Source organism: Neodiprion pinetum, chromosome 1 (assembly GCF_021155775.2).
Source record: "Neodiprion pinetum isolate iyNeoPine1 chromosome 1, iyNeoPine1.2, whole genome shotgun sequence".
Classification (NCBI taxonomy): Eukaryota; Metazoa; Arthropoda; class Insecta; order Hymenoptera; family Diprionidae; genus Neodiprion; species Neodiprion pinetum.
Window position 1 is genome coordinate 31,013,341 of NC_060232.1, and position 25,313 is coordinate 31,038,653.

Genomic DNA, 25,313 nt, shown 5'->3' on the forward strand with positions numbered 1-25,313 from the left:
TGTGCGTATGCTACGTCTTTATTTCCTTTCCAGACTTCACCATTAGTGCGTCTATAACGAACAACGCGTCGATTTTGTTGAAATCAAAAAACCCCTGCGATTTTCCTCTCCGCGTTCCATTGGCCCGATCGCACCTAACCGTGCCGCATATATACTTCAGCAGAGCCAAGATACGAATCATTTTACAGTGAGCTTGTGCGCGTGCAACACGCGCGGTAAAAGTGCTTCGAGTAACTGCGATACACAGTGTTCTGTACAATTGGTCGTTCGTTTCTTTGACAGCCCACGTTCACAAGCTCCCAAATTTTTCTCCTACGCCCCGGTGTAGCATTACTACGGGATTTTGGATTACTTCTTATTGCCGTTGGATCTATACCACTTGTGAAAACGTGAAGTTTCGACCGATTCCCATACCGACATAGAAGCTGCAGATTTATAATAAGCGGACCGATTGTGCGTATTTGAAACTATTTTGGATTCGTGAAAGTATTGCGCTAACCTGCTACAAAATGCAGACTGGGTATTGGATAATGATTGGGTTGTACCTTTTCACTTTGACAATTGAGGCAGGATCAATTTCGGAACTCGATATCAAATTAAAAGAACACATAAATCGAACGGCCAGTTTTCCATGTGGAGTCCCACAACTCCGGTCCTACAAAATCAAAAACCATCTGACCGCCGGTGCCCTTAAAACGAGCGAAAACGTGTTTCCACCCTATACAGTGATTCACAGATGTGACTCGGGTACCGGTTGCTGCGGCAGCACAAAAATTTGTGCACCGAAAACGAAGACCGAGATATTGGTGGCAATTAAAGTGACCAACCAGATAAAGAAAATGGAGGAGACAATACGAATGTTGAAGGTAGAAAATCACACGTCGTGCGAGTGCAGTTCGTCGCAAGGCGAGGTTCCACCTCCTGTAATGACATTGGAGCAGCAATAACCCGGGATCTTTTCCTGCTTACTGTAGGTATTATGAACACGCGTTTATGCAGCTGCTATTTGTTGGTGCGGGTAGATCTGCTCAGGAAGTGTTTCTTCAAGTTCGTCGAACACGAAAAAAGTTCTTCGTGCATGGCCATTCAAATGCATATCGGCGAACGTTGGCACATTTCTCCATCGTTTAGTTCACCACGGAAAACTGGATTATTTTTACGTATTCAAAATTTACTTAGCACTTAGCGAACCGGTTTATGTGTTATTTCATATTAACGTGACAGTGAATTATTTTTAAGAAACTCTAAATTATTTATGAACGAATGTTTTATATTCGCTGAAATCGAACGAATCTTAGTTTAATTTTTAATACTGGTATTATTTTCAATGCAAAGTTGCTAAGTTGAGGTAACATAGCTGTGAAATCGTGAGGAGGTCGTAACATATGTAGGCGCCACAAGTTGTTGAGGAACGATGCCAAGTCTCGGAGTGGCCGGCATAATGGCATGTTCGCCGCATACATTTGATACAATTTAATGACCACCTGTTCAGCAATATATTGCTTGGGAAACTGTTCGTAGTATTATTATTTATCAACTCGCTCAACGAGGTACTGGGTACGCGATGCCAAACGCAAGATATAAAATACATTTCAACAGCTTGTGATATTAGAAAGATACTGATTAGAATGTAATAATTATAATTGTCGCAAGTGAGCGCTTATACTATTAATATGTAGTGTTTAAAGCTCTCGATTCGATTCCATCGAGGCTAGTACACGTGATTAGACAGATCCAAGAAATGTATTCGCCGCACATAAATTATTCGAAAGAGTGCTTGGCTTCTTTTGCGCGATAATATTGCTGTAAAGATTATACATACGTGTAAATTCCATCCCAGTCACAATCTCGCTAATCGTGCTTCCACATACTTGCAATTGCTACTATACCATGCTATACGCCGACTTCTCGTATTTGCGAAACGCAAATACCAGACTGAAGCGGGCGAACACATCTTTTGAAACCAAGACTGACGAGTATTTATACATGTAATGTGAATCTATTCCTACGTCGCTCACGTCAGGTGAACGCATAGTTTAGAATATAGGTTTTTTTCCTGAATTATGTATTATAATCTTAAGCTTGAAATCTATAATTTATAGACATTATTTATAAACTAATTTATAAACGTTATTTATAATCTAATTTATCAAAGTTATTTATAGCATACAATTTATAAACCTTATTTACTATAAATAACAATTTATCAAGTACAGATGTACGTTTTTGCTAATGGATGGTATCAAACCGCCTAAGGTACTAAATTTTCTCGCAGCAAAACTGAATATGTATTATAGTATAGAGGATACAGATATTTCAATATTGAAGTTTATACTTATTTTATACACAAACGCAAGTTCGCGATGCAGGCATTGCGGCGATCATAGGTGAAAACCCAGATATATACATATATTTGTAGTAACGATTTCGAGGTCAACGTTTGTACTGTACATCAAGTACACAGATGTTTTAATCATAGGTGTGTAATAAGTTTTCCGTCATCTGATTTCATAACGATAGTAAATATTACGCGAATATCGTTTCTTTGAGAATATATAATATGGCTTATGAAAATTAAAGCACCAAATATATTACAAAATTCAATTCTGACTATTATTGACCCTTTTTATGTGTTATCTGTCGAAAATTTAACTCCATTATCTGCAACGCACACTGGTACAAGTCACAGTTATGTAATATAATTATTTTTTATTAGTAATGGAAGTATAAGTTTAAATATTTATATCATGCTCTTTTCGAATAATTTCAACCAGATATCAAGCTAGTGACGATGAAGCTGTTTCATATGAATGTACGAAGAAATGAAAATTTATCAGCAAAGTATGTGTTCAACCGATGACTTCTTCTCCCAAATTACGCATCGAATCTTCATTTGGTTTTATTAATTTTCGTTATCCGTAACGTTCAATGTCCAACCTGAAATCAGACTTACTTAGCTCCGTACGCGCAAGAATATATTTGAAACGGCTTACAGTCAGTAGTGCCATCGTATCGACGCACTAACCTGTGAGGAGCACTGCTGAATGTGGTAATTGTTATCGAAAAGCTTCAACACTAACAATTGTAAGCAGTGTGTGCAATTGGTCCCGCGAACTGTAGGTATCGCTGCGCGGAAATCTGTGCTACGCAATTTGCGAAAGTGGTTACCTCATGCTAGGCCACAAGTCTCATCAAAAATCGCTCCAAGATCTTGGATTCCTTGGTACCTATCTCATCGACTCACACAGCGTGACCTGGGGAAACCAATATTTTGAACGGTTTCCAAGATCGTGGACACAGGTCTTTATCTAAGCGTTGTATTTGAACTTTATTGTATATTTATGATTAGTACTTACATTTATTGTTAGTATTATCGTACTTTACAAATTTATATACGTTGAGTTTGTGAGATGAGGATTCTATAATCGAATCAATGGTAATTCTGGTCATCAGCGACAATGAAAGCAGGGATTTTTGATTTTTATTAAAACTTTTGTTTGTTTTGATATCAACGTGCATGGCGTGAAAAGTAAGACGACAATCAAATTATGAGAAAATTACTACTCTTCATTTAACATTCATCACGGCATTATTTCAGTAACAGCTGCAAGTGATAATACAAAGTAGGTAGAGAGTAGAGAGAGAAGGTATCTGAAGATGCTAGTGGAATTGAGCCTTGACTTCTCTATTACCCAGGTTTCAATTTCATAATCACTTTATCACAGTTAGTCTCATCATAGCATATTATTTATTGATTGAAAAATACACATATCGAAAGTACAGGTATATATTCCATAATATTCGTGGTATCGTTTCTCAATTATCAATACATGTTGCCAATTTAACTTTAATATCTGACAAATTTTGTCCCATAGTTCAAAACTATCTCGACCTTACCATAAGAGACAATACAATTCCTATAATCCAAGTATTACGAATTATAGAATAAGTTGATCAGTCAGCATTAATGATATAGAAACGGTTGAACGCAAGAGACGCGAGATAATTTTGCGATTAATATTATTAATCGACGGTCGTTCAATCGAATCTTTCGGAGAGCTATACGGAATGTGAATTATTTAAAGTTAATATTTTATTAACGAAAATCATAGAAGCATCTTGAACCATATGTGAACTGAAACAGTCACTTGACATATGTACATTTTTTCGTCGTCGCTTTTAAATGAGGTAAGATAATTTTTCCAATAACAACTCAAGCCGGGATTTCACTCTTACTCATCTATTTTCCGTTATTTTTACATTCGTCTGACCTAAGAAGGCAATCACTTCTTTATCAGAATCCTGTGATTATTTTTACTCAGACGATTGAAGTTACATATCAACCACGGTATTATCTATAACTCTTGTATCAAGCATGAATGTATTATCGTGATACAACTGTCACGAATCTTCCTCAAATATGTTCATTTCCACTTTTCTGTTGCTCAGTTAATTTCTTAGTCAAATAAGTTATCTTATATGCACCATTTACTTAAAATACTCGTACTCAAGTTACAGTTTGGGTACAGATTCATAATCTAGCTCATGCAATACCGGCAATACATTCATATGCCGATCGATACTTGACTATCAAAATAATACGTTCTCTGAGCAAGGGATTAGCAGCCAAGAGTTCTTACGTGCACTTTTACAACTACTCGGTTTTTCCAGAGTATTTGTTAGACGATAGATTTTAACAAAGTATGATGACACCACTCCATCAATATTCCAAAGTAATACTAGACCACATTAAACTGCACGTCGTAATATGATGAATCTGGTTTTATCATAATATATGCATATATGTTAAGCAGCACCCACTAACTAGTGCTAGTACTATGTCTTAAAAGCGGGCATACGGAAATTTTCGCATACGCCGTCCTCTGGAACCTCGTGCTCTACCTTCGCTAACCCCACCTCTTGACTGTGGCCCTCCTCTTATTGGATTGTGCCCTACAATTAAAGAAAAGGTTGTGGTCTGTACTTTAAAAACGCAGCAGTTACCATTCAAAATATTGTGCGTAAAATATTACAGCAACAATAGCTGCCAAGAAATAGAAAAGTGAGAAGTGTTTCACAGGAATATAATAAAAACTGGTTGTCCTGCAATTATATACATTTTTCGCTAATAGTACACTTGTTATGAAAGGGGACAAAACGTCGGTTACTGTTATATTGCGAGGATTTCATGCCAACATAGTATAGTGCAAGATTTATAATATTTTGATGTTACATCAATATTGATAATTACGTGTGAACATTATTAAATTATAGAATTTGTATTTTTGAAAATTCAGTTGGACATTTTTTTTGAATAGGGATTATTTTTTCCAGTAATACGAAATTTATTATTGAGTAGATAAAAATGAAAAATCTAACCAAATTCTTGCAATAATAAATTGAATGTTTTAAATAATTATGGAAATATATATGGAAACAAACTTTCAACTGACCTCGACCAGACTGATTTTCCCAGATAATGGGTGTTGGCCGTTGTCCTCGAGACGAGCGGAATGGAGATCGATTAGAACGACGTGCCGTAACTCTGTTATTGTTTGCTGCTGCAGCTAATGCCTTCTGTGAACGTGTGTTACATGACGGAGAGGCTTCAGCCTCCCGACCTTCATCTTCTACTTCTTCGGTACTAACTTCAGCACCTGCTGGTTCCGCCTCAACTTCTACTTCGGTAACCTCATCATCCCCTGCACTTGGACCACCCTCATCTTGTTTTTCACTTTCTGAAGTCACTACTTAATAAACAGACCGTACATATAGAATCATTCAAACTAACAGCTGCAAGTGAAACTGGTTCCATTTTTCAAAGCGGCTACATGTTATGAATGCAACCAATGCTTAGGAGGGAATGTATACTTGATATTATAAATATAGATGATTGGGAAAGTTTTAAACTTGACTATAATGGAAAAATAAAATTACCGTCAGCAGGTGTCAACTCAAGAGTTTCAGTCGTAACTTCTGCTTGGATTGCTTCTTGTTCTACTGTTACAATTCGAATACTAGGAATTGCTGATTCATCACTGGTGTCAGTTGTTGCTGTTATCGTAGCTGTGGCAACTCCAGATAGAGGGGCTTCTTGTTCTTCTGACTGCCCACTGCTTGTCTATAAAATTTGTAAGAACAGAAAGGAATACATTAATATTGTTACTTCTCTGTACACTAATTAAATTTCATGTATTCATGTAGAAAAAAATTTTTGTACCGAAGGTGGTACATCAGCAGCAGCTGGAGACACTTGTAAGGGAGTAGTAGGCACGCTTCGTCCTGTTCCAGCATCTTCAAGTTGAGTCAGATCCATTCGTGTATCATCCATTCCTTCTTGTACTACTTGAGCGACCCCAGAGCCTGAGGAGCCAAAAATAGCTCTTGCTGGTCCAGTGGGAGTAGCTAATGTTGGTGTTGCTGTTGCAGTAACAGTAGGTGAAGGATCGCCGAAAGTAAACCGACCTTGCGGTACCTGGGGAGAGCTGACAGCTTCTCCAAACCCATCTCCTCGGCGAGGTACAAATAGCGTTGGGGTGCTTGGTACTATACTGTCGTCACCACCATCTTCATACCCCTGTTGAGGCTGTGATTACAAATCAAGATATCATTTCCCCACTTTGGTAATTGTTAATTTGCTTTTTCATAACATGTAAGTCGGAAGGCATACCAAGAGTAGATGTTGTTGCTGCTGTTGCCTTGGCATCGGAGCTACACCACGAGAGGATCTTGGTACAAATGGTAAAGGTGGCTCTCCAGTAGGACCAGCACTGCTGATGGCTTCTGACTGTTGTTGTTGCTGATTGTTAGTAGTTGCAGGTTGAACTTGTCGGGGTACTTCAACGCTAGTAGAGTCGTCCTCCATTATTATTTCTACTTCATTATTGTCCACTTCTCCTTCACCCTCAACTCCATATGGTAATTCTTCTTCCTCTTCCATTTCCTCGTATGTTTCATGGTCAAATTCTTCTTCCTCTTGAACCTGATGAGTTCCACCTCCCTCACCTTCGTCACAATCAACTACAACCACACACCCATCTTCTACTTCTTCATCTTGATCACGTTGGCTTGACGTAGGTACCTGTGGAGCAAGAAATAAAACGAGAGATTTAGCTATTGGTAATAAACGCTTAGTATTAACATTTTGGGTCATGAACAAACCTGATACTCGACGTCAGTGGCACTGGCAGTGGGTGCGGGTGTTATTTCTTGCTGCCTGCTTCGCTTATTTTTTGGGCTTGGACTTTGTTCTTGTTTTGTAGCCTCTACACCACCTTCGGCAACACTTGATCCGGATGCTGAGGTATCAAGACTTCTAGGACGTTTATGGCCGCTGGTACCTTGCGAAGTGCTCACTGATGGTGTTGAGCTGCTCGCTACTGTTTGTTGCTGATCACTAACACTGGCCACAGCTTGTTGCTGCTGCTGTTGTTGTTGCTGTTGTTGTTGCTGTTGTTGTTGCTGCTGCTGTTCGACTCTCGGACTAACCAACGCTACAGTTTGTTGCTGCTGTTGAGGTTGTTGTTGGCACTGCTGCTGCTGAAGGCTTAAAGGTTCTACACTTTCTGGGTCTTCCCGCTGAGTGGATTCTGCTGGTTCGCTGAGTTGCGGCTGAACTGCTAGTTGCCGCAAATTGCTAGTGGTGGTCTGGGATGAACTGCTCGTACTGGCTGGTTGATAGTCAGAGTGACTGCTGGTAGGTGAGCTAGTTTCAGTAGTGTGAACAGCCTGTTGTTGTTGTTGTTGTTGCTGCTGTTGCTGTTGTTGTTGTTGTTGTTGTTGCTGCTGCTGCTGCTGCTGCTGCTGCTGCTGCTGCTGCTGCTGCTGCTGTTGTTGTTGTTGTTGTTGTTGTTGAGGTGCTACTAAAACAGGGGCTGCTACAGTTGTGCGTAAAACAGCTGCAGTCCTAGATTGTACCACAACGGTCATGGGACGAATGCTTGCGAGAGGAGTTTCCGAACGTGCTGACATGGGCTTAATGTTAGCTGTTGGTGGTTCATTTGCAACACTGACTCCACCAGTACTAGATGACAATTGTCTTTGCAATTGATTAACTCGTTGGAGAAGAGCTTCTTTTTCAGCATGCACTTCAGTCTTCTCATGTTCTAGACGTGAAATTCTTCCTTCCATTTGAGATTTTATGGCAGCTAGTCTCGCATCGTGTTCAGAAGTTTCGGATTCCCCTGAATTAGATTCAACTTTAGACTTTAAATCGTTCAATTCTTTTTCACAAACCTTTTTCGATTCTGTCAGTTGCATGATTCTCGTTCTCGCGCCTTTGAGTACTTGTTTTGCACGCTCTTCCTTTTCAACACTGGCCTTGTTTAATGTTTCCACTTCTTTTTTCAGGGCTTCTGTTTCATTTTGTACAGCCGTTAATTGGCGAGTCAGTTCCTCAGTACGAGCGGATAATTCAAGATTTGCCTGACGCAGCTCTTGCCTCCCCTCTTCCCTCAATTGATTTTCACGTTCCACATTTTGCACAGCTGTTCCAGTTGCTTGTAATTGTGTCTGTTTAGATTTCTCTTCCTCAAGCGTCTTAGTTAGTTCTTCAAATTGTGTCTTGTATTTCTTTGCGATTGTACGGATCTTCAATTCTTTATTTTTGGTATCATTCAGTACAACTTCTTTGTCTGTGAGTTCTTTACGCAGTACTGTTACTTCTTTCAATTTTGCAGCTGAGTTAGCAAGTGATTCGCTCAAGTCTTGATTAAGCTTTCGGATATCCTCTAGGCTCTTGGATAATTGTTCGCTCTGAGATTGAATCTGACGTTGCTGTTGGATCAGTTGTTCTTCAAGTTTGGATTTCTCGACCTTCAGTAAATTCAATTCATCCATTTGTTTTGCATGCGTTTCACGCTCAGAAGTCAGCAGTTTACTAAGATTTTCTCGTTCACTTTGCAAACGTCGCCAGTCCTCGGGACTTGCTTTATTGGCTCTTTCTACAAGAGCATTGGCTCGTTGACGCCATCTAGTAGCTTCTGCTTTGAGGCTGTTATTCTCTTGTACCAGCGCTTCAGTTTTAGATGTTAATTCTCGAACTTTGTCACGAAGTGGTACCACTTCGGCCGAAAGTGCTGTTACTTTTGTAGTCAGATCTGATACTTGAACCAGTAGACTATCTCGCTCTTCTCTAAGGATACGATTCGAATCCGTGATAGCATTGAGCGTTTCAACTTTGCGTAATAGTTCAGAATGCTTTGAAGTTGTTACAACATCAATTTCCGATTCTTCACGTTGTGAGCTGAGCAATGTCTCTGCTTCCTTCATTCGTTTCTCCAATGCCTGTTATTATTCGGACATGAGTTATTAATATTTCTATACTTTCAAATACTAGGAATTTTTTAATACTCTATGCTGTGACCAAATAAAAAAAAAATGGAATGGAATCGTTAATACTCACCTCAGCCTGTGACTTGAGTCTTAGGTTTTCCGCTCTCAGAACGTCAAACTTTGCAACAGCCAAGTCCTTTTCTCTTCTAAGATATTTCATTACTCTTAAGAGCTGTTCCGCTGATTTAGAATCATCTTCAAGTCCACTGAAGCTACGATTCATTGCTTCTAAACTGGTATCAGGGCTTATGGAGCAATTTGCGTTCAACTGTTGACTTTGGATAACAGCCGTCCGATCACTTAGCTCTTGTATTTGATCATGCAACAAGGAGTTTTGTGCGTCCAAATCTTTCATTCTGACTTGTAACTCATGAACTTCCTCATTTAACCGTTGTTCTCTTTCATGCCAGGCAGCCTTCTCAATTTGTAGTGATTCAATTGCGGAGTCCCGTTCTTGGGTAAGATGAGAGATTTTCTCTGTAACAGCACCTGATTCTTCTTTTAGTCGCGCGAGTGCCTGCAATAACATAACAATGTTATTAATTACGAGACACAAATACACGGACATTCGTAATTAGAGTACAAAATTTCGGACCAGAATGTATACAGAATATTTACCTGCAAGTCGGTGGAGTGCAGGAGCATTTCTCTAGCATATTTTTCTTCAGTTTCTTTGACAGCATTTGATGCAGCTTGTAGATCACTTTGAGCTGTAAGCAACTCTTGTCTCAATTCCCCAAGTTCTTCCAATTGTCTTTCAGCAATATTTAGCTTTCCACGTAATTCTGAGTCTGTTTCATGGCATCCTGATTTAATACGACTAAGTTCGCCTTCTAAGTCTTGATTTTGCTGTTTAAGTGATGCTATTACAGCCTGCGTCTCCTGAAGATGTTGTTCAACTCCTTCCTTGTATTTGATTTGTTCCGCCGTCAACTCTCGGAGCTGGCTTTCAGAGCTTTCAGCTATATTACAATACTGTTGGCTGTGTTGGTGGGCTGCTTTCAACTGTTCTGAGAGTGATCTGACTTCTGCTTGACTACTTGTAAGTTGAATCTCAAGTTCCTTTAGTCGCTTGATCGTATTTTCATCTCCTGTGAGAAAATTAACATATTTTTTGTACAATAACAGCATCACAATTCTTAAATTTCAAAATCAAAAATGACGTTGCGTAAATATTTACCAATCATGGGTTTGGCTATTGAATGTGCGTTAGCTTGTCTAAGTCTAGCACTAAAATCTTCAATACGTCGTACATCTTCAATGTGAACTTCGCGAGCAGCTTCAAGGTCCGCTCGTAATTTCTCGACCATCTCACGTTCTTCTGTGAGCCGTTGCTGTGAGGTAGCCAACTGGCGTTCTAAGTGAGATGCTAATTCACGAAATCGATCTTGTTCTTCTTGAAGTCTTCTACGTAAAGCTGCACACTCGCTAGTAGCGTCATCGAGACGCTGTTCTGCTCGTAATTGACCCTCTGCTTGAGAACGTTCCAAACTGGCTTTAATAGCTTCCACATCTGCTCGTAGCAATGCTTGCGTTTGTCTCTCTCTGTGCAATACCTCCCGCTCTTTTAACAGGCGTCCCTCTGAATCTCGCAATAATTGCCTTTCTTGTCGTAGGTTTTCTAATTGCACCTCAGCTCGTGACAGACGAGCTTGTGCATCTAAAGTTTCGTCTTTCAATATCATTATACTCTGTTCATGTTTTCCTGAAATAATTCAATCACTTAATATCGTTGACAAATTCATCAGTTTCAACTTATGATTAAGAATAATCGTAACTCCAAATTAAATGTAAAATAATGTAATATCCTGGCACATTCATTCATCAAATCATTATTGGTTCATACAAGGGTACATTTTCATACCAATTGTTGTATTGTAGTTACTGCATTTTTCCTCAAGAACTTTAATTTGGGATTTGTATGAGCTGACATTGGCCTGTAGAAGATGGAATCGCTCATTAGCAGAATCCAATTGCGATTTCAATCGGCAACTGCGTGCAGAACTGGCCTCTGCCTCTTTTCTCAATCTCTCAATTTCTTCACCTAACATTCGTTCATGCGCAACTCGTTCTTTTCTATATGTATCATACTCGTCACACAGTCGTTTTAGCTTAGATTCCAATTCAGCTATTTTTTTATCTTTTTCTTCTTTTTCTTTCTTCTTATTTTCTCTTTCATTTTCCTTTTGATCTACCTCCATTTCCACCTTCTCCTCGTCTGTAACAGACTCTCGGCGACTATTGGTTGAGGTCTGATTCAGACACTGCTGATACATATTCTTGTACATATCCCTTTGTCTTAACAAACCTTCAAGCATCTTTGATTGTCGGTCCTGCGCCGCTTGCATGTCAGATAGTTGTTCTACATACCTGAAATGAGACAAAATTTACTTTCGTATACCATTAAATGGGTTCCTTACGTCAAATTACACAGTGGGGTGTAATACATCATTGACTTGCTGTGAAAGTAATGTACCTATCAAGTTTTTCTTTCATCTCCCCAGAATTAATTTCATCAGTTGCCTTTTCAATTTCTTCTTGTCTTGCAGATAATGTTCTGACAATTGATAACAATTTTTGATTGTTTTCCTGTAATTCTTCAATATCTCTAAAGGTAACCAACTTTTTGCTGATAATTTGAGAAGATGCTAGGTCGTCAGACTCCATTATTGTGGAAGAGAGGACTGTCGAACCTCCACGACTCTCCTGGACTTCTTTAAGAAGGAAACAGACCTGGAATGATGAAAAATAACTCTACTAACATGATCATACGACTGTACAGGTATTCCTATGAGATATTTGTCACATGATAATTTTTTTTTTTTTTGCACTGAGTAGTGTTTGAGACATAACAAATGTAAATGAAGAAATCTAAATTAAAATATATAGAAATACCTGTCTAGCAAGATCCGCAAGCTCTGTCTTTAGCCGTTTATTTTCCCGAACATGGTGGTTAGCAATGCGCGAAGCCTCATCTGCAGATTCTTGCAAACGATGATTTTCAGCAAGAAGGTCATCAAGACGCGAAGTGAGCATTGTAACATTGGCAACTGCGGCTTCGTAATCGTCACGCTGTTGTTGCAGTACCGGTGCCTTATCTTCAAGTTCACGGAGTATTATATTCATTTGTGACTTTAATCGCTCATTTTCTTCTTTCTCAATTGCCAGTTCGTTGGTAGCATCAACCAATTGGGTATAAATTTGGGTCAGGCTGGAGCCTTTTTTCAACAGCCTACTTGCTACTGCTGCTGTTGGAGCCAGTTGCTCCACTGCGTGGTCTAACATTTCTATGGAGCACATAGTAAATAATTAAGTCAAAACGTTCTTAGCATGCTTACCTTTAATATATCGTATGGATGTCTGGTAATTCATCGAGCAACTTTCATGGATTAAGCTGATCAAGAAAAAGTATTCAAAAGTATGATCTAAACGCAATTGTTTTCACATCTAGCCTTAAATTCGATCGAAATTAGATACCCAACTTTAAAACTATACCTTGTTTGGCATCCTTCAGTAAATCATTCGCTCGTTCCAGCTCTTTTACAAGCTCCTCGATTTTTTGTGACTTTTCAGCGACCTCTTCATCAATTCGTATTTGTAAATCATTGTGCTGTGTTTCAAGCACACCGTACTGCTCGGTGGCTTGTTCAAGCAGGGATTGTAGTTCTTTAACAGCTGAACTAAATTCTTCAGCCTTGGCATTAGCTTCATCTGCCATTCCCTTATACAGATCAGCTAGTCTAGTTTGAGCGTTAACTTCCTCACGATAAGAAGCATGCATTGAAAGCTCATGAGCTCTTTGTTCTTCTAATTTTTGTGCCATTTCATCACAGCGTTTGATGATGAGGGAATTTCCTTCGCGGAGTTTACTAATCTCATCATTAGCTATTCGCAGTTCTTCCTCACGCTGTGAAAGTTGGGTTTCTGTCAACAGTGATCTCTTGGACGATTCAGTACGAACATTTTGCAGTTCTCCAGTGCGCCTTGATAGCTCTTCTTCTAAATTGGCCATCTGTTGAGATAAAAGGGTTCGCTCTTTCTCCAGACGCTGTTCCCTGTGAATAAATGTATTTACAAATTTCCAACAAGGATTTATATTTCTCTGTTAAAATACTTGAAACCTATGGATAACTTGAGTTAACAAATACAATATCTACTGACTTGTAATCTAAAGACATCTCGCGACTGCGGATCTCTTCAGTGTCAGCCAGAGCCTGACATTTGGCAGTCACCGCTGTCTGCAGCTGAGTACTGAGCATTTGCAGCTCGGCATGTGTACGCTCAAGTTCTGCATCTCGACGTTCAACCTGTAGTTGTAATGCATCTCTTTCATCTGTGGCTACATCCCGTTGACGTCTCAGCTCTCCGTTATCCTTTTCTAATCTATATAAAATGGATCAGTAACAGAATACTAAAATTGAGATGCGAAATATCTATTGTTTCAAAGGAATTCGAAGTCAATTAATTTGTTAGGCAACTCGTTATAGCCACTTTCTTTCACAGAAAAAACAACATATGCACATATATGTACTACCTGGAATTTAAGAAATGAATTGCCTGATCGTACATTTCTTGAAATGTAAACCCAGAGCTAGGAAGAAGCACACTAAAGATATTTATACCTTCTAAGTGATTCTTGTAATCTTGTTGCTTCAGACCTAGTTTCATCAACTTTGGTTTGAAGTTCATTTGTATATTTGTTGGCCAGTTCCAGTTTGCCTTTACATTCTTCCAAATCCAGTTTCTGCTCATTGTAATCCTTTTGTAGAGTCTCTAATTTTTGTTCTGGCAGATGAAGAAAGCAAAATTGGATGGTTAAACAGACATCAGTGAACAGTTTGAAGGGACTTTTGAAACGGTAAATATCGGAGGCAGAAAAGTAACGCTAATCTTACCGAGATTTTTTCTGGCAGTCTCAAAAACAGCTTTAGCAGTGATAAATTCTTCGAACCGTTCATCGAAATACGATTTCAACTTTTCGCTGACACCCTTTGGAATATGTGTAAGTTCTTCTTCATTCAATATGCTGCCTAGCACGTTGTGTGGGTTTTCTTCTATTGTTTCCATATCGTTTTCGCCGATAATTCACAAATTTTAATATGTATCCGCGTCTCTTTTTCGTGCAGATTCTACAATCTTCACCGGCGTTTGCGGTTGTCGGTTGATTTGTGAAGAAAATGGTGCCAGAAATACAGATTTAGGATTATTACCAACTTAAAATCATCGGCCGTCACGGTAGCATAACGGTGGGTAAAAGTAAAAAGTAACGTTATTGGTTAGTTCGTTGAGAACAGGTCTGACATTGGTCGACTTCCGTAATTATGCAGCCAGTGCTACCGTGATTGCTGCAGTCTTAGACCATATACTACTGGAGTTAGCTACCCATGCCGTCAAACTCGCAAATACTATGGCCGTGGCGATGAGAGAGCGCGACATATATCCACGTGTTACCCTGGATACTCCGTTTCTCTCACTCTGCATTTGATTGGCTGAGAGGAAACGCATTGGCCAACCAGGTTGTGAAGCGAGGGAGATAGGTAGTACATGGCATTGATAAACTATCTCACTCTCTCACTATACTTTCAGTACACGCGAGGCTACCTTGAGTAGTATATGCTATAAGGCTGCAGTTCACAAACAACTGTATCTCGAAGTAAAGGAAAAGATCAATGCTAGATGAGCATAAGCTACTCAAAAGCTACTGATAACAGGATACCAATTTTGAGTTTCACTCGCTCTATCAGATTGTAGGGTAGCCCTTCCATAGCCTCATTCTGCACGGATTTTCATCGCTGACAGCAATTTTCAGGTTAGGTATATACGCAATCGGAATTATACATTCCCGGGTTTTTTCGAGTCTGGGTAAGCAGCGGGAGATCGATGTCTTGGATCGATGTCGCTGTCTGTCGTCCAGCCAACAGTTGGCGTTCCCGATAAGTTCTGTTAGGGGTTCTGTGCTCCGAAAACTACCGACCACGTGGATTAATACGTTGTCAATTGCGCCGCAGGTAATGCGGAAAATGTTTTTAAATATGGATACACATGTCGGAATAAAATTGTTAATTCATCGCCAATGTTATCTTTAATGATACTTTATTAAATTCCAGCACTTTACAGTTGCATTTCATTTCTAATATTCCGAGCAGACTGCTTGTTTAACCTCGAATAATGTGTAACAGGATTGAAGTAGCGTGCTATTTTGTTTCGATTTTTCTACCTTGACGACTATTGTTTAAAAATTGGTTATATCGTTACAAGTTGATATGAATTATATGTAATTTCAGGTACCCTTCGGCTGTGTTGTTTCTTTGCTTGAAGATTATCCAACATGACTAGATTTACCAGAGCCAAGGGCTCCAAAGCATCCAATGAACGTGTGCCTGATGAGGCTACACCATGGAGTATAATGAAAATGCAGCTTGAAGACAGTCAAACTGCATCCAAAGCTGTCACGAAAAAGCCAAAAACTGCTACTGAGTTACTTGCAGAGAAGGATGACCGATTATATTATGATACATTTGGGAATGTGAATCATGAATGGGCAGCATTTGACAACGTTCCAGAGTTACAATCCAAGAAAAATAAAATTGACAAATTACACGATATCAAAGGCAGCAAAAACAATAAAAATCAGAAGGCTGTTGAGGTACAGGGCTTAAATGATAACTCTTTTAAAGATCAAGTTCTTGCAATTCCAGTGAAAATAAAAAACAAAAAGCAGAGTAACATTCAAGCTAGTAGTGATGAGATCGAAAATTCTAGTACTACTGGTCAAGTTAAACCAAAATCAGCTAAGAAAAAAAAACTTAATGTGACTGGAAACGAAACAGAAATGGCTGCAAAGATAACTGATATGTCAAAAAGTTCAGACATAAAGAACAAAGCTATCAATTCAACTCCTGGTGATACTCTGCTAGAGGCCAAGTCTAATTCTGTTGCGGTAGAAGACCTGTGTTCGAAATATAAGCAATGTAAGGAATGGAAAAAGAAATCCAAGAAAGCGAACCCTGATTCTGATATTGGTCAAGCGGCAATCGATTTGTTGCAGCAAAATCAGAAAGCTGAGTTATTGAACAGTGATTGTGCAGTGAAAGATAGCATTACTGAAGCCCAGGAAGAAGGATGTTCAGAAAAGTTGAGTAAACGCCAAAAAAGAAATAAAAAAAAACAGAAGAAAATAACTAGCACCAATCTTGAGAACCAAAATCAAGCTACTACTGTAGACACACAGAAGAATCATAGTGCTGAAGGCTTTGATGTACAAGGAAATGAATGGAGTAATCAGGTCAAATTTGGAACACCAACAGTCCATTGTTCACATAGGCCTACGTCTACTGAAAGTGGAAATCAAATTGACCAATGTAACAATTCTGTTAAAAAAAATAAAGAATTCAGTAGAAAAAACGGTAATTTTGAAATACAAGCCAATAGTAGTAGTGAGGCTCACACTGAAAATTTCTTTTCTGATAATTCAAAAAGGGTTAACAATAATGCTCAGAGCCTAAAGGCCCAAAAAAGAAAAAATGGCAACAATGAGAAAGGAGAATATAAAAGACGCAAGCCTGATGAAGGTGTTGTTAATATGATGATTAATGGCAATGAAGTTCAAGTTGTTAAATACGATGGATTTCCTGTAAAAAAAGAAGATGCAGACCGACTGGAGCAACTTAAAAAAAACATGATTATCAAAGGTAAACCTGCATGGGCTAGATATGTGCAATAGGGGTTCACTACAACATATTTGAAAAATAATTTCTACTTTTATCTTTGCGTCCAATAGTTCCATGCTTATAAAAACTCTTGACAAAATTATTAAAATACAAACATATTTTGCTGTGGAAATATATTTAGAAATTCGAAATTAATTATTTTTACAGGTATTCCTCGCTCGGACATAAACATCGCAATGAAGTTGGAAAGGCGTAAAGCGGAAAAAGCCCTGGCACGTGAGCGAAAGCGAGTCTGTTTTCATTGTCGTAAGTCCGGTCATAATCTTTCAGATTGCCCTGAGCTCGGTCGTGACGAAGCTGGTACTGGAATTTGCTTTAAATGTGGATCTGCAGAACACACTCACTTTGAATGTAGAGTAGTTAAAGGTCAGGAATTTAGACACGCTAGCTGTTTCATTTGTCGAGAGCAAGGGCATATCGCTAAACAATGTCCAGATAATCCTAAGGGATTGTATCCTCAAGGAGGCAGTTGCATGATATGCGGCGATGTAACACACTTGAAAAAAGACTGTCCAGATCTTATCAAGGAAAAAGAGGAAGCCAATATTACTGCTGATAAAATTAAGAACAGTCAATTAGAATCGTTACAAGAAGATAATATTAATGAAAAAAAAGCAGATGATCAGAATAAGGTCAGATGTAAAATTGTTAAATTTTGATGTAAAAATAAATAATTAACTATTCAACATCTAATACGGAAGCCTTTACTGAGCGATAATTTCGAACAAATCATGTTTTCATGATACTTAATTACACCCCTGAATGATCATTTATTATTCAATCCAAATTTTTTTAGCTTGATATGATCCTCGGATTATTTTATATTCAAAATGAAAACTATATTGTCAGTTGTCAGTCGCAATTTATTTTAAACAGTTAATTATATCTAACAACGTACAAGTAGATTACATGGAAAATTATAAAGAGACAACGATTAACCACTATCTTCCAAGATACGTAATACCATAAGTTAATCAATTCAGAAGTCCTCGATCATACGTTTTTTTTTTTCAATGGCTTTGCACAATTCTATATACCTCCGAGCAACTTGGTCATATTCAGTACCACCGAGATCTTCATATAGTTTTTTTATTGCTTCTTTTTTCTGTATTTCATCTTCTACATCGGAAATCTTACTATCTAAACTGGACCCCAATAATTGGTAAGCTTCCAGTGTCATTGGCGTCTCTTGAAACATTTTCAAACTACAGTTCAATTTAGTGATTTTTCCCTGTAGTTCGAGTACTTGTGCTTTAGCCAGTAAACTTGATGCATTTTTAAGTTGTACATCATTCATATCACTATATTTCAAATTTATCCATTCGCTGAAAATCTTTTTATATTCTAAGATGTCTTTCTCGTACACAACGCATTCTTGCTCAATTTTTTGCTTCCATTGTAACTGATCCATCTCAAAAACCTCGGATATTTTTTGATGCCTGTTCAATTCGTCTGTCTTCTTAAATTCTTCTAAGTTTCCACCCAACACCTTGAACCTGTACACAAAAAATATATCATGTTTGTAATTCCACGATTTTATTGTTTGAATACTAAGATATGAAAAATTATACTGTTTGGATTATAAAATATACCTAGCAGTTCCTATCTTTCTAATTAGGTGTTCAATTTTGAAATCTAGCTCTACCTTGACAGAAATGCCCGAGCCTTCTTGTGTAGGTTACAATTAACTGATTTTTTAATGCTTAGTTTTTCTTCATAGCTTAAATGAATTTTGGATAAGTTTGTGATTCCCAACAAAGTGATCTTTTCATTTATATCATTGGAATTGTTGGGTAAGCGCAGGTACTTTTCAACTTCATGGGCTGCGATTAACTGTCTTAATTTTTTTGCTGTACTTTGTGGCAATGTTTCATCCCTATTGAACGATGCTTCTGTAACACTTTCATACATCAGTTTCCTAATAGCATAATCAGAAATTACATCTTTGCACTTTGCAAGTGCCTTGTTCATTTCCTCCAACTGATGAGTGCGTTTCTTAGTGTTTGTACATCCTATAGGAAATCGCATGGTTGGATTCTTCTGCCCTGAGCATTCCATTGACCAATCTGTTTGACAGCGGGTACTCATTGAATGAGACATCAGCGATATTCCTGATATATCTGTAAATCGTTATTCCACTAGCAATGAAAATAATCGGAAGCCGGTAAGGTTCTCTATACAAAATGTTCTGTATTTGTACGCATAAGCGCTGACTAAAGACGGTTACCCTAATGGGGTTTTGCATATTTTATGGTATTGTATTTTAAATGACTTTCCCAGGTGAGGAAGCTACTGGATTGCTAATACGGCGTGTCATAGTCCCAGAACCACTCACCCGCAGGGTGCTTGTCACAAACATTGCCCAAGGATAAGCGTCTTTAAAATTTCCGTCAACGGCATAAGTAATAAACTGTTTTCAGTACAACTTCAATAATAAAGAATCGCAGATTTTCTTTAGACCAATTTCAGTTTAGTCTAATATTATAACGACATTCATATCATAAACTCACTTGAACCTTGACTGAAACCGCTGTGATTGGACATGTTGCAGCTGTTCGCAGTTTGCGGTATCTTTAAGAAATTCAATGAAATACTTTTCAGTTCCTGTATTTTCGAAATTTCAGCGGACTTATAGGGTTTTGGCCATTGCACATGCGCAAAGTACATACATACATTTCACAGACAATTTATAGCGCGAATCTGCAAAGCTTGGCACAGAGCAGAGAGATACCTGGCAGAGTATGCAACAGTGCACCAGACCAGAAATCAACGATGCTACTAAAGAATGATGATCATGTGATCACCACTAGTCCGAATCCGAAGTCACTTGCAGCTTGTAGTGATCGCAATAATTAGGGAACGAGAATTATAACGTCATCGGAACCGTTGATAGAAGCGTTCCTAAAACGTCAAACGGTTAAACCCAATAAACAATAGTGTCTTAAAGTTGCCTTTAAGATGTCTGTTTTCAGATAACTTACCGACACGATTTAAAGTCGAGTTCAAGACAACTTAGCTAAAATATCTCGAAAACGTCCGCCAGGAGTAACCATGTATATACATACGTTAACTGAGGATATATAAAGACTGACCACGTATTATCAACCAAGTAACTGACCACACCGGTAAAAGAAGTTCCTATGAGGTTATGAACCTACAACTATCGCGTGCAAAACGTTGGTAACATACAGTCGTCATAATGAAATTGAAAAGTTGAGAAAATCTTGTTCAAGAAAGATCCGTAAGTGGTCGGAGAATGTATGTTACGGCAATGTTCTAAACATTTGATCGCGTTGCATGTGGCGTACGTAGTGTTTTCACCTATAGTTTTCACCCGATCATTGAGACCATAGAGATGTATGAAACAGAGCGTAAGCAACGGTGTAAGCGTTCTGTGAACGGATTCAAATCGGTTCTCTAAACACAGCTACCCCCACTCCATGTGACGAGCGACAGAGGGGGGGAGAATTATTATCTTCCGTTCTTCAGAGAACTGATTTAGATTTCTTCCGAGCGCCGTGCAGCATCAGTCGTCCCCGAGCAATCGGAGCGAAATCGCGTGCTTTCAGTATCGGTTCGAGATTCAGACCGCGTTGTTGAGGTGGTGTCACGTTGTTCGATCAGTGTATTTCCACCATACTCATCTGTGAATAATACACGAGGAGCAGCGTGTAACCCGAAGAAAAATCGAGTTACTGAAATAAAAACATCCTGTGAACGTTGAAGGTGAATTTCGTGTCCCGAGTTTTCATTGCTTTGTGTAACTTCCGATTTCAGTGATGTCTACTTTTGCCTCTGTGCGTCGAGCGTCCATTTTACTATTGTTTTGGCTGATTTTTGGCAAATGCGCAGTTGCATTGTTAGCAAGTTTATTCAGTCGGTTCAAACAGGCAGCTACAGCACAAAAGTGTATCTAGAATTGAGTGTTATTGTAGTGGGGTTCTTGGAATTATAAGAGATTAGTGAAGTTGTGAATTATGTAAACAGTGCGTCGCTGTGTAAATAAAGCTGAGATGCTACAAGAACTACTGCATGTAAAAGTGTGGAGCAGCCCAGAGCCGAGGTAACAACATTTATTTTAATTATTGAATGATAATTCAAGATGGTACATATGAAGCCGAACTTTTGTTCTTGCATAAGATACAATGAATATGAAACTAGATAACAGTAATAATTAATTTGAAAACTGAACAGCCCATTAGTTACATTAATTCAAGTGTTCTGTTTTGTTTTTTACAGATTTAAGCAGAGACTTCCGAGTAACTTTTCCATTTCTCGGCAACGTTGGTGAGTTTGCACGTATAGGTTACGGGTATTTCCCTGGGATTCCTCTGTCACGTGGCGTGGCGGTAACAATTGTTACACAAATCTTCGATTTCTTAGCTGCATGAATAGGCTCATTCGCGATCGCAACGTGCTTGACTTTCAGTCGAATAATTATTTTTTGCAATTTAATTTATCGTAGCTTACTCAAAGTTAGAAATTTTACACGTTGCTAAAAGTGGAATGAGCATCGCGACAGGTAACCATCGCTTACTCGGCACTCGCGAGATCGAATTGTGTTACCTAACTGATGTAATATTCTACGTTTAAATTTACCGATGATGTCGTTTAAGTGGTGGGTTCACCTGAGGTTTGAGCGTATTTAATTATTCACATTAATGTTAAATCGATAAAATTCGAAAGTCTGGCATAACGCAACGTAATCAAATTACATCTTATATATCATTTTCAATCATTTAACATTCAACAAGTACTGATCAACTGCAGGCTTAGCTCGCTTAGCAAAATGCTAATTGGCATACAGGGTGTTTTTAATCAATTTTACAAAATGTCTATGTACCGATAGTCTGCCAACATTTACTAAAATAATACATACAATATTAGGGTTGGCGGGATACAACCGCTATACTGTATGCTGAATAGGCAGACTATGATACAAAAACATGTTGCTCCCAACAGGTAACCAACGAAAATGTAAGTCAGTGACCACGGCGCAAATGAAGAAGAATGATGTGTGTTGGAAAAAATGGAGAATCGTTTAGATCGAATATAGGTAACCGGGTAGGTAGGTGGACGTTTTGGGATCCGTCGCGGGGTTTATGCATGAGAGTGTGAATCTCTCTTTTCCGTTGGGTGGCTTCGTTGGGAAACAGGCAAGGGTAGGAAGGTCGCGATGGACCGTGATGTTACTATCTTTTGTAATCCATAGCGTCAAACGATCACAGAAATTGATTGAATTTTCCATTTCTTGTCACTCTGCAATTATTTCTCAATCGTTATTCAGTTCAATTATTTAGTCATTACCGATCATTATTCCGTTCAATTGAACTCTGTGATCGTCTGAATGGGCAAAACGCATCTCTGGACTATCTATCGCGTTCCGTGGTACGCTAGATGGGGAGAGATGCTGAGCTCGAAGACTTCGCGTCGAAGAGGACCGCCGACCGTCACGCCACACAATAATGCATGCCCTCCTCCAACCTCCCTCCCAATTTCGATTTGTAATCTGAGAAGAACAATCCGCATAGCAATGTATCTAATTCGAAAAGATGCAGTTGTGGATTAGGTTTCTACAGAATTTCTCGGGGCAAGTCCCAGGTAATAGAAATTTTTTGACAGTTTAATCTGTCGCGCCTTATTGCGCGTAGAATAATCAAGAAAATTGGACGCAGCCTCTTGCGCGTAAATTAATAACAGGAATCTGACACATTCTTTTATGCGTCGATTCTGCAAACAGTATATAACAAGTCTCAGATGATAACAGTTTTTGACTGTTTAATCTGTCGCGCCTTATTGCGCGTAGATTAATCACGAGAATTGGACGCAGCCTTTTGCGCGTATATTAATAACGGGAATCGGAAACGTTCTTTTACGCGTCGATTCTGTAAACAGATGATGAAAAATTTGGACAGTTTAATCTGTCGCGCCTTATTGCGCGTAGATTAATCACGAGAATTGGACGCAGCCTTTTGCGCGTATATTAATAACGGAAATCGGAAACGTTCTTTTACGCGTCGATTCTGTAAACAGATGATGAAAAATTTGGACAGTTTAATATGTCGCGCCTTATTGCGCGTAGATTAATCACGAGAATTGGACGCAGCCTTTTGCGCGTAAATTAATAACGGGAATCGGACACGTCGTCTTACGCGTTGATTTTGCAAACAGTATATACAAGAGTTACGCACTTTCGATGTGCTGATCTTTTAGCTCATCGGTCAATTTTTTGACGATTACTGAAGTTTTCAAGTTCGACGGCACCTTCTGTGCGTGGACTTGATATCTTTTAGTTATGAGATAAAGCGCGGTATTCGAAAACCGACGCTCAACGCGCATGTACAAAAATCTCGGTAGTGTATAGTGATAGTGGAGAATCTTGGCGTAAGTATTTATGAAATATATCTGAAATATACAGAAGTACTAGTTTAACTGATCGTATTATTTTCTGTTTCAGGGCAACAAAACCAATTTTTTAACAAATGCACAAGAACTATAGAATGTTTAGTCGGAAAAAATATTCACTTTAATAACTCAAAGCAGAAAGAGATGTTGATTCAAAAAATTGAGAATGTTTTTTTCATCAATATAATTAATAATCGAAGCAACGAATATTAAGGTGAATATCATGTTGAACTCGACCCATTTTACTGTCAGTATATGGACTTTTGTGTTTGTGCTAATCATACCCTCGTCTGTTTCAGCTGATAGAACTTTTGCTTGTCTTAGATAATCATTCATTTGTCGGATCTAGCTAATCAAACAGCTAATTAAACCTTTGTCTGATTTACCTAACCAAACATTTTGTCCGTTTCAGCAAATCAACTTTCTGGATATTCCAGCTAATAAAACTTTTTGTATGCTTCAGTTAATCAAACCTTTTGTCTGTTTCAGCTAATCAAACCTTTTGTCTGTTTCAGTTAATCAAACTTCGTCTCTTTCAGATAATCAAACTTTTTGTCTGTTTCAGTTAATAAAACCTTTTGTTTGTTTCAGCTGATCAAACTTTCTGTCTTTCAGCTAATGAAACTTTTTGTCAGTTTCAGCTGATCAAACCTCTTGCCTGTTCCAGCTAATCAAATATTCTGTGTGTTTCAACTAATTAATTTTTCTTTTTTTCGTCAATTATGTTTTTCACTTATCTAAGTTAAGTATATTTTTGTCTGTATCGGCATATGTCACTAATTATATTTTCATCTGTTTCAGGTAACAGAGTTTTATTGACTATACTGAAAAATTAACGTTTCATTTTTTAGGCTTAGATCTGGTTTAGGTCTGGTTCAGGGTCAGTCATCTTGTTTTCACTGATACATAGATTTAGTGGTGTAGTTCAGAATCATCATGATCACAAAGTATGGTGAAATTTATTCAGCTGTAGTTTTTGGTAATGGTTTTACAGCCTTTTATTGCAACCGTTTTAGTGTCAAGAGTCTTTTTTCCTCGAGTCGCTGATAAGTCATGTTCGGTTTGTATATCACTGTAGAATTATACAGCTCTGTCGTATTTTGGTGGTTGTGCATATTCTAGTCCGATTTGTTTCCATTTCTTGAAAGATTTTTGCATCGTCTTCCAATAGGTAAATGCCAACGTCTTACAGCGATTAGTGCTTTCGATCTTGATTGTGGATTGTTTTCCGTATTCATCAGGTTCTCCATTTTAGTGATTATCTCATACCTCAGAAGAAGAAAACCCGTGCTCGAACATCCAATGTCAATCACCGTTCGCCTATAAGGTAAAAACAATCACCCTTCATAAATAATTAAAACAACCATCTTTCATCCATAATTAAAACAGTCATCTTTCGTCGATAATAAATAGTCAGCGGGTTATATGAACTGAAAAATTTCGAATATACTGCGATTATACGCGAGAACAAATTGATTGGGAAAAATAGTTTATCATAATTAACATGTGAAAAAAGTCGTCTGCAATTTTTCGAAGAATGTAAGATCGATCATGCTACGATCTCCGTGGAGTAGGCCTACTGGGGATACCACGTAAAAAAAAAACGCACCGGGTGCTCTACCGCTTGCGGTGGTGTGGAAACGAGCCGAAGTGAACTTATTTTCACTGGCCAAATACTAACATATTGTAGTTTTTCAAATCAATTGTATTCTCTGGGTAATATTATTATTAGGGGTTACCGGAAAAGTGCTGAAATTCCGGATAAAATAATATCGACTTTGTCTGGAATACATATTCTCAAACTCGAAATTCCTAACAATCAACACGGACGCTGCCATAAATGTA

At 38.4% G+C, this 25,313-nt stretch overlaps 3 protein-coding genes across 5 annotated transcripts; 1 reads left to right on the plus strand and 2 right to left on the minus strand.

Moving 5' to 3' along the window:
* Nucleotides 1-3,729: 3,729 nt before the first annotated feature.
* Mgtor (nuclear basket protein megator) lies at nt 3,730-14,682 on the minus strand. Of its 2 annotated transcripts, none has more exons than XM_046626009.2 (16): nt 14,229-14,682; nt 13,956-14,118; nt 13,495-13,716; nt 12,829-13,388; nt 12,229-12,620; nt 11,810-12,066; nt 11,198-11,703; nt 10,514-11,038; nt 9,952-10,424; nt 9,404-9,850; nt 7,162-9,285; nt 6,671-7,081; nt 6,221-6,586; nt 5,938-6,121; nt 5,454-5,747; nt 3,730-4,953 (listed from the first exon to the last, which is right to left on the minus strand). In XM_046626009.2, the coding sequence occupies exons 1-16, from the start codon at nt 14,398-14,400 to the stop codon at nt 4,844-4,846; spliced, it is 7,206 nt and encodes a 2,401-aa protein (XP_046481965.1). In that variant the 5' UTR covers nt 14,401-14,682; the 3' UTR covers nt 3,730-4,843. The 2 variants fall into 2 exon arrangements, with proteins under 2 accessions (XP_046481965.1, XP_046481885.1); XM_046625929.2 differs by having other exon boundaries at nt 5,454-5,750.
* Nucleotides 14,683-14,941: 259 nt separating this feature from the next.
* LOC124219769 (transcriptional regulator ATRX homolog) lies at nt 14,942-17,756 on the plus strand. 2 transcript variants are annotated; one of them, XM_046627984.2, is made up of 3 exons: nt 14,942-15,142; nt 15,618-17,024; nt 17,211-17,756. In XM_046627984.2, the coding sequence occupies exons 2-3, from the start codon at nt 15,662-15,664 to the stop codon at nt 17,720-17,722; spliced, it is 1,875 nt and encodes a 624-aa protein (XP_046483940.1). In that variant the 5' UTR covers nt 14,942-15,142; nt 15,618-15,661; the 3' UTR covers nt 17,723-17,756. The 2 variants fall into 2 exon arrangements, with proteins under 2 accessions (XP_046483940.1, XP_046483854.1); XM_046627898.2 differs by lacking the exon at nt 14,942-15,142 and adding an exon at nt 15,153-15,341.
* Nucleotides 17,757-18,021: 265 nt separating this feature from the next.
* On the minus strand, nt 18,022-20,409 carry LOC124220061 (MATH and LRR domain-containing protein PFE0570w). The gene is made up of 4 exons (XM_046628495.2): nt 20,045-20,409; nt 19,574-19,964; nt 18,709-19,183; nt 18,022-18,559 (listed from the first exon to the last, which is right to left on the minus strand). The coding sequence occupies exons 2-4, from the start codon at nt 19,728-19,730 to the stop codon at nt 18,043-18,045; spliced, it is 1,149 nt and encodes a 382-aa protein (XP_046484451.1). The 5' UTR covers nt 19,731-19,964; nt 20,045-20,409; the 3' UTR covers nt 18,022-18,042.
* Between the last annotated feature and the right edge of the window lie 4,904 nt (nt 20,410-25,313).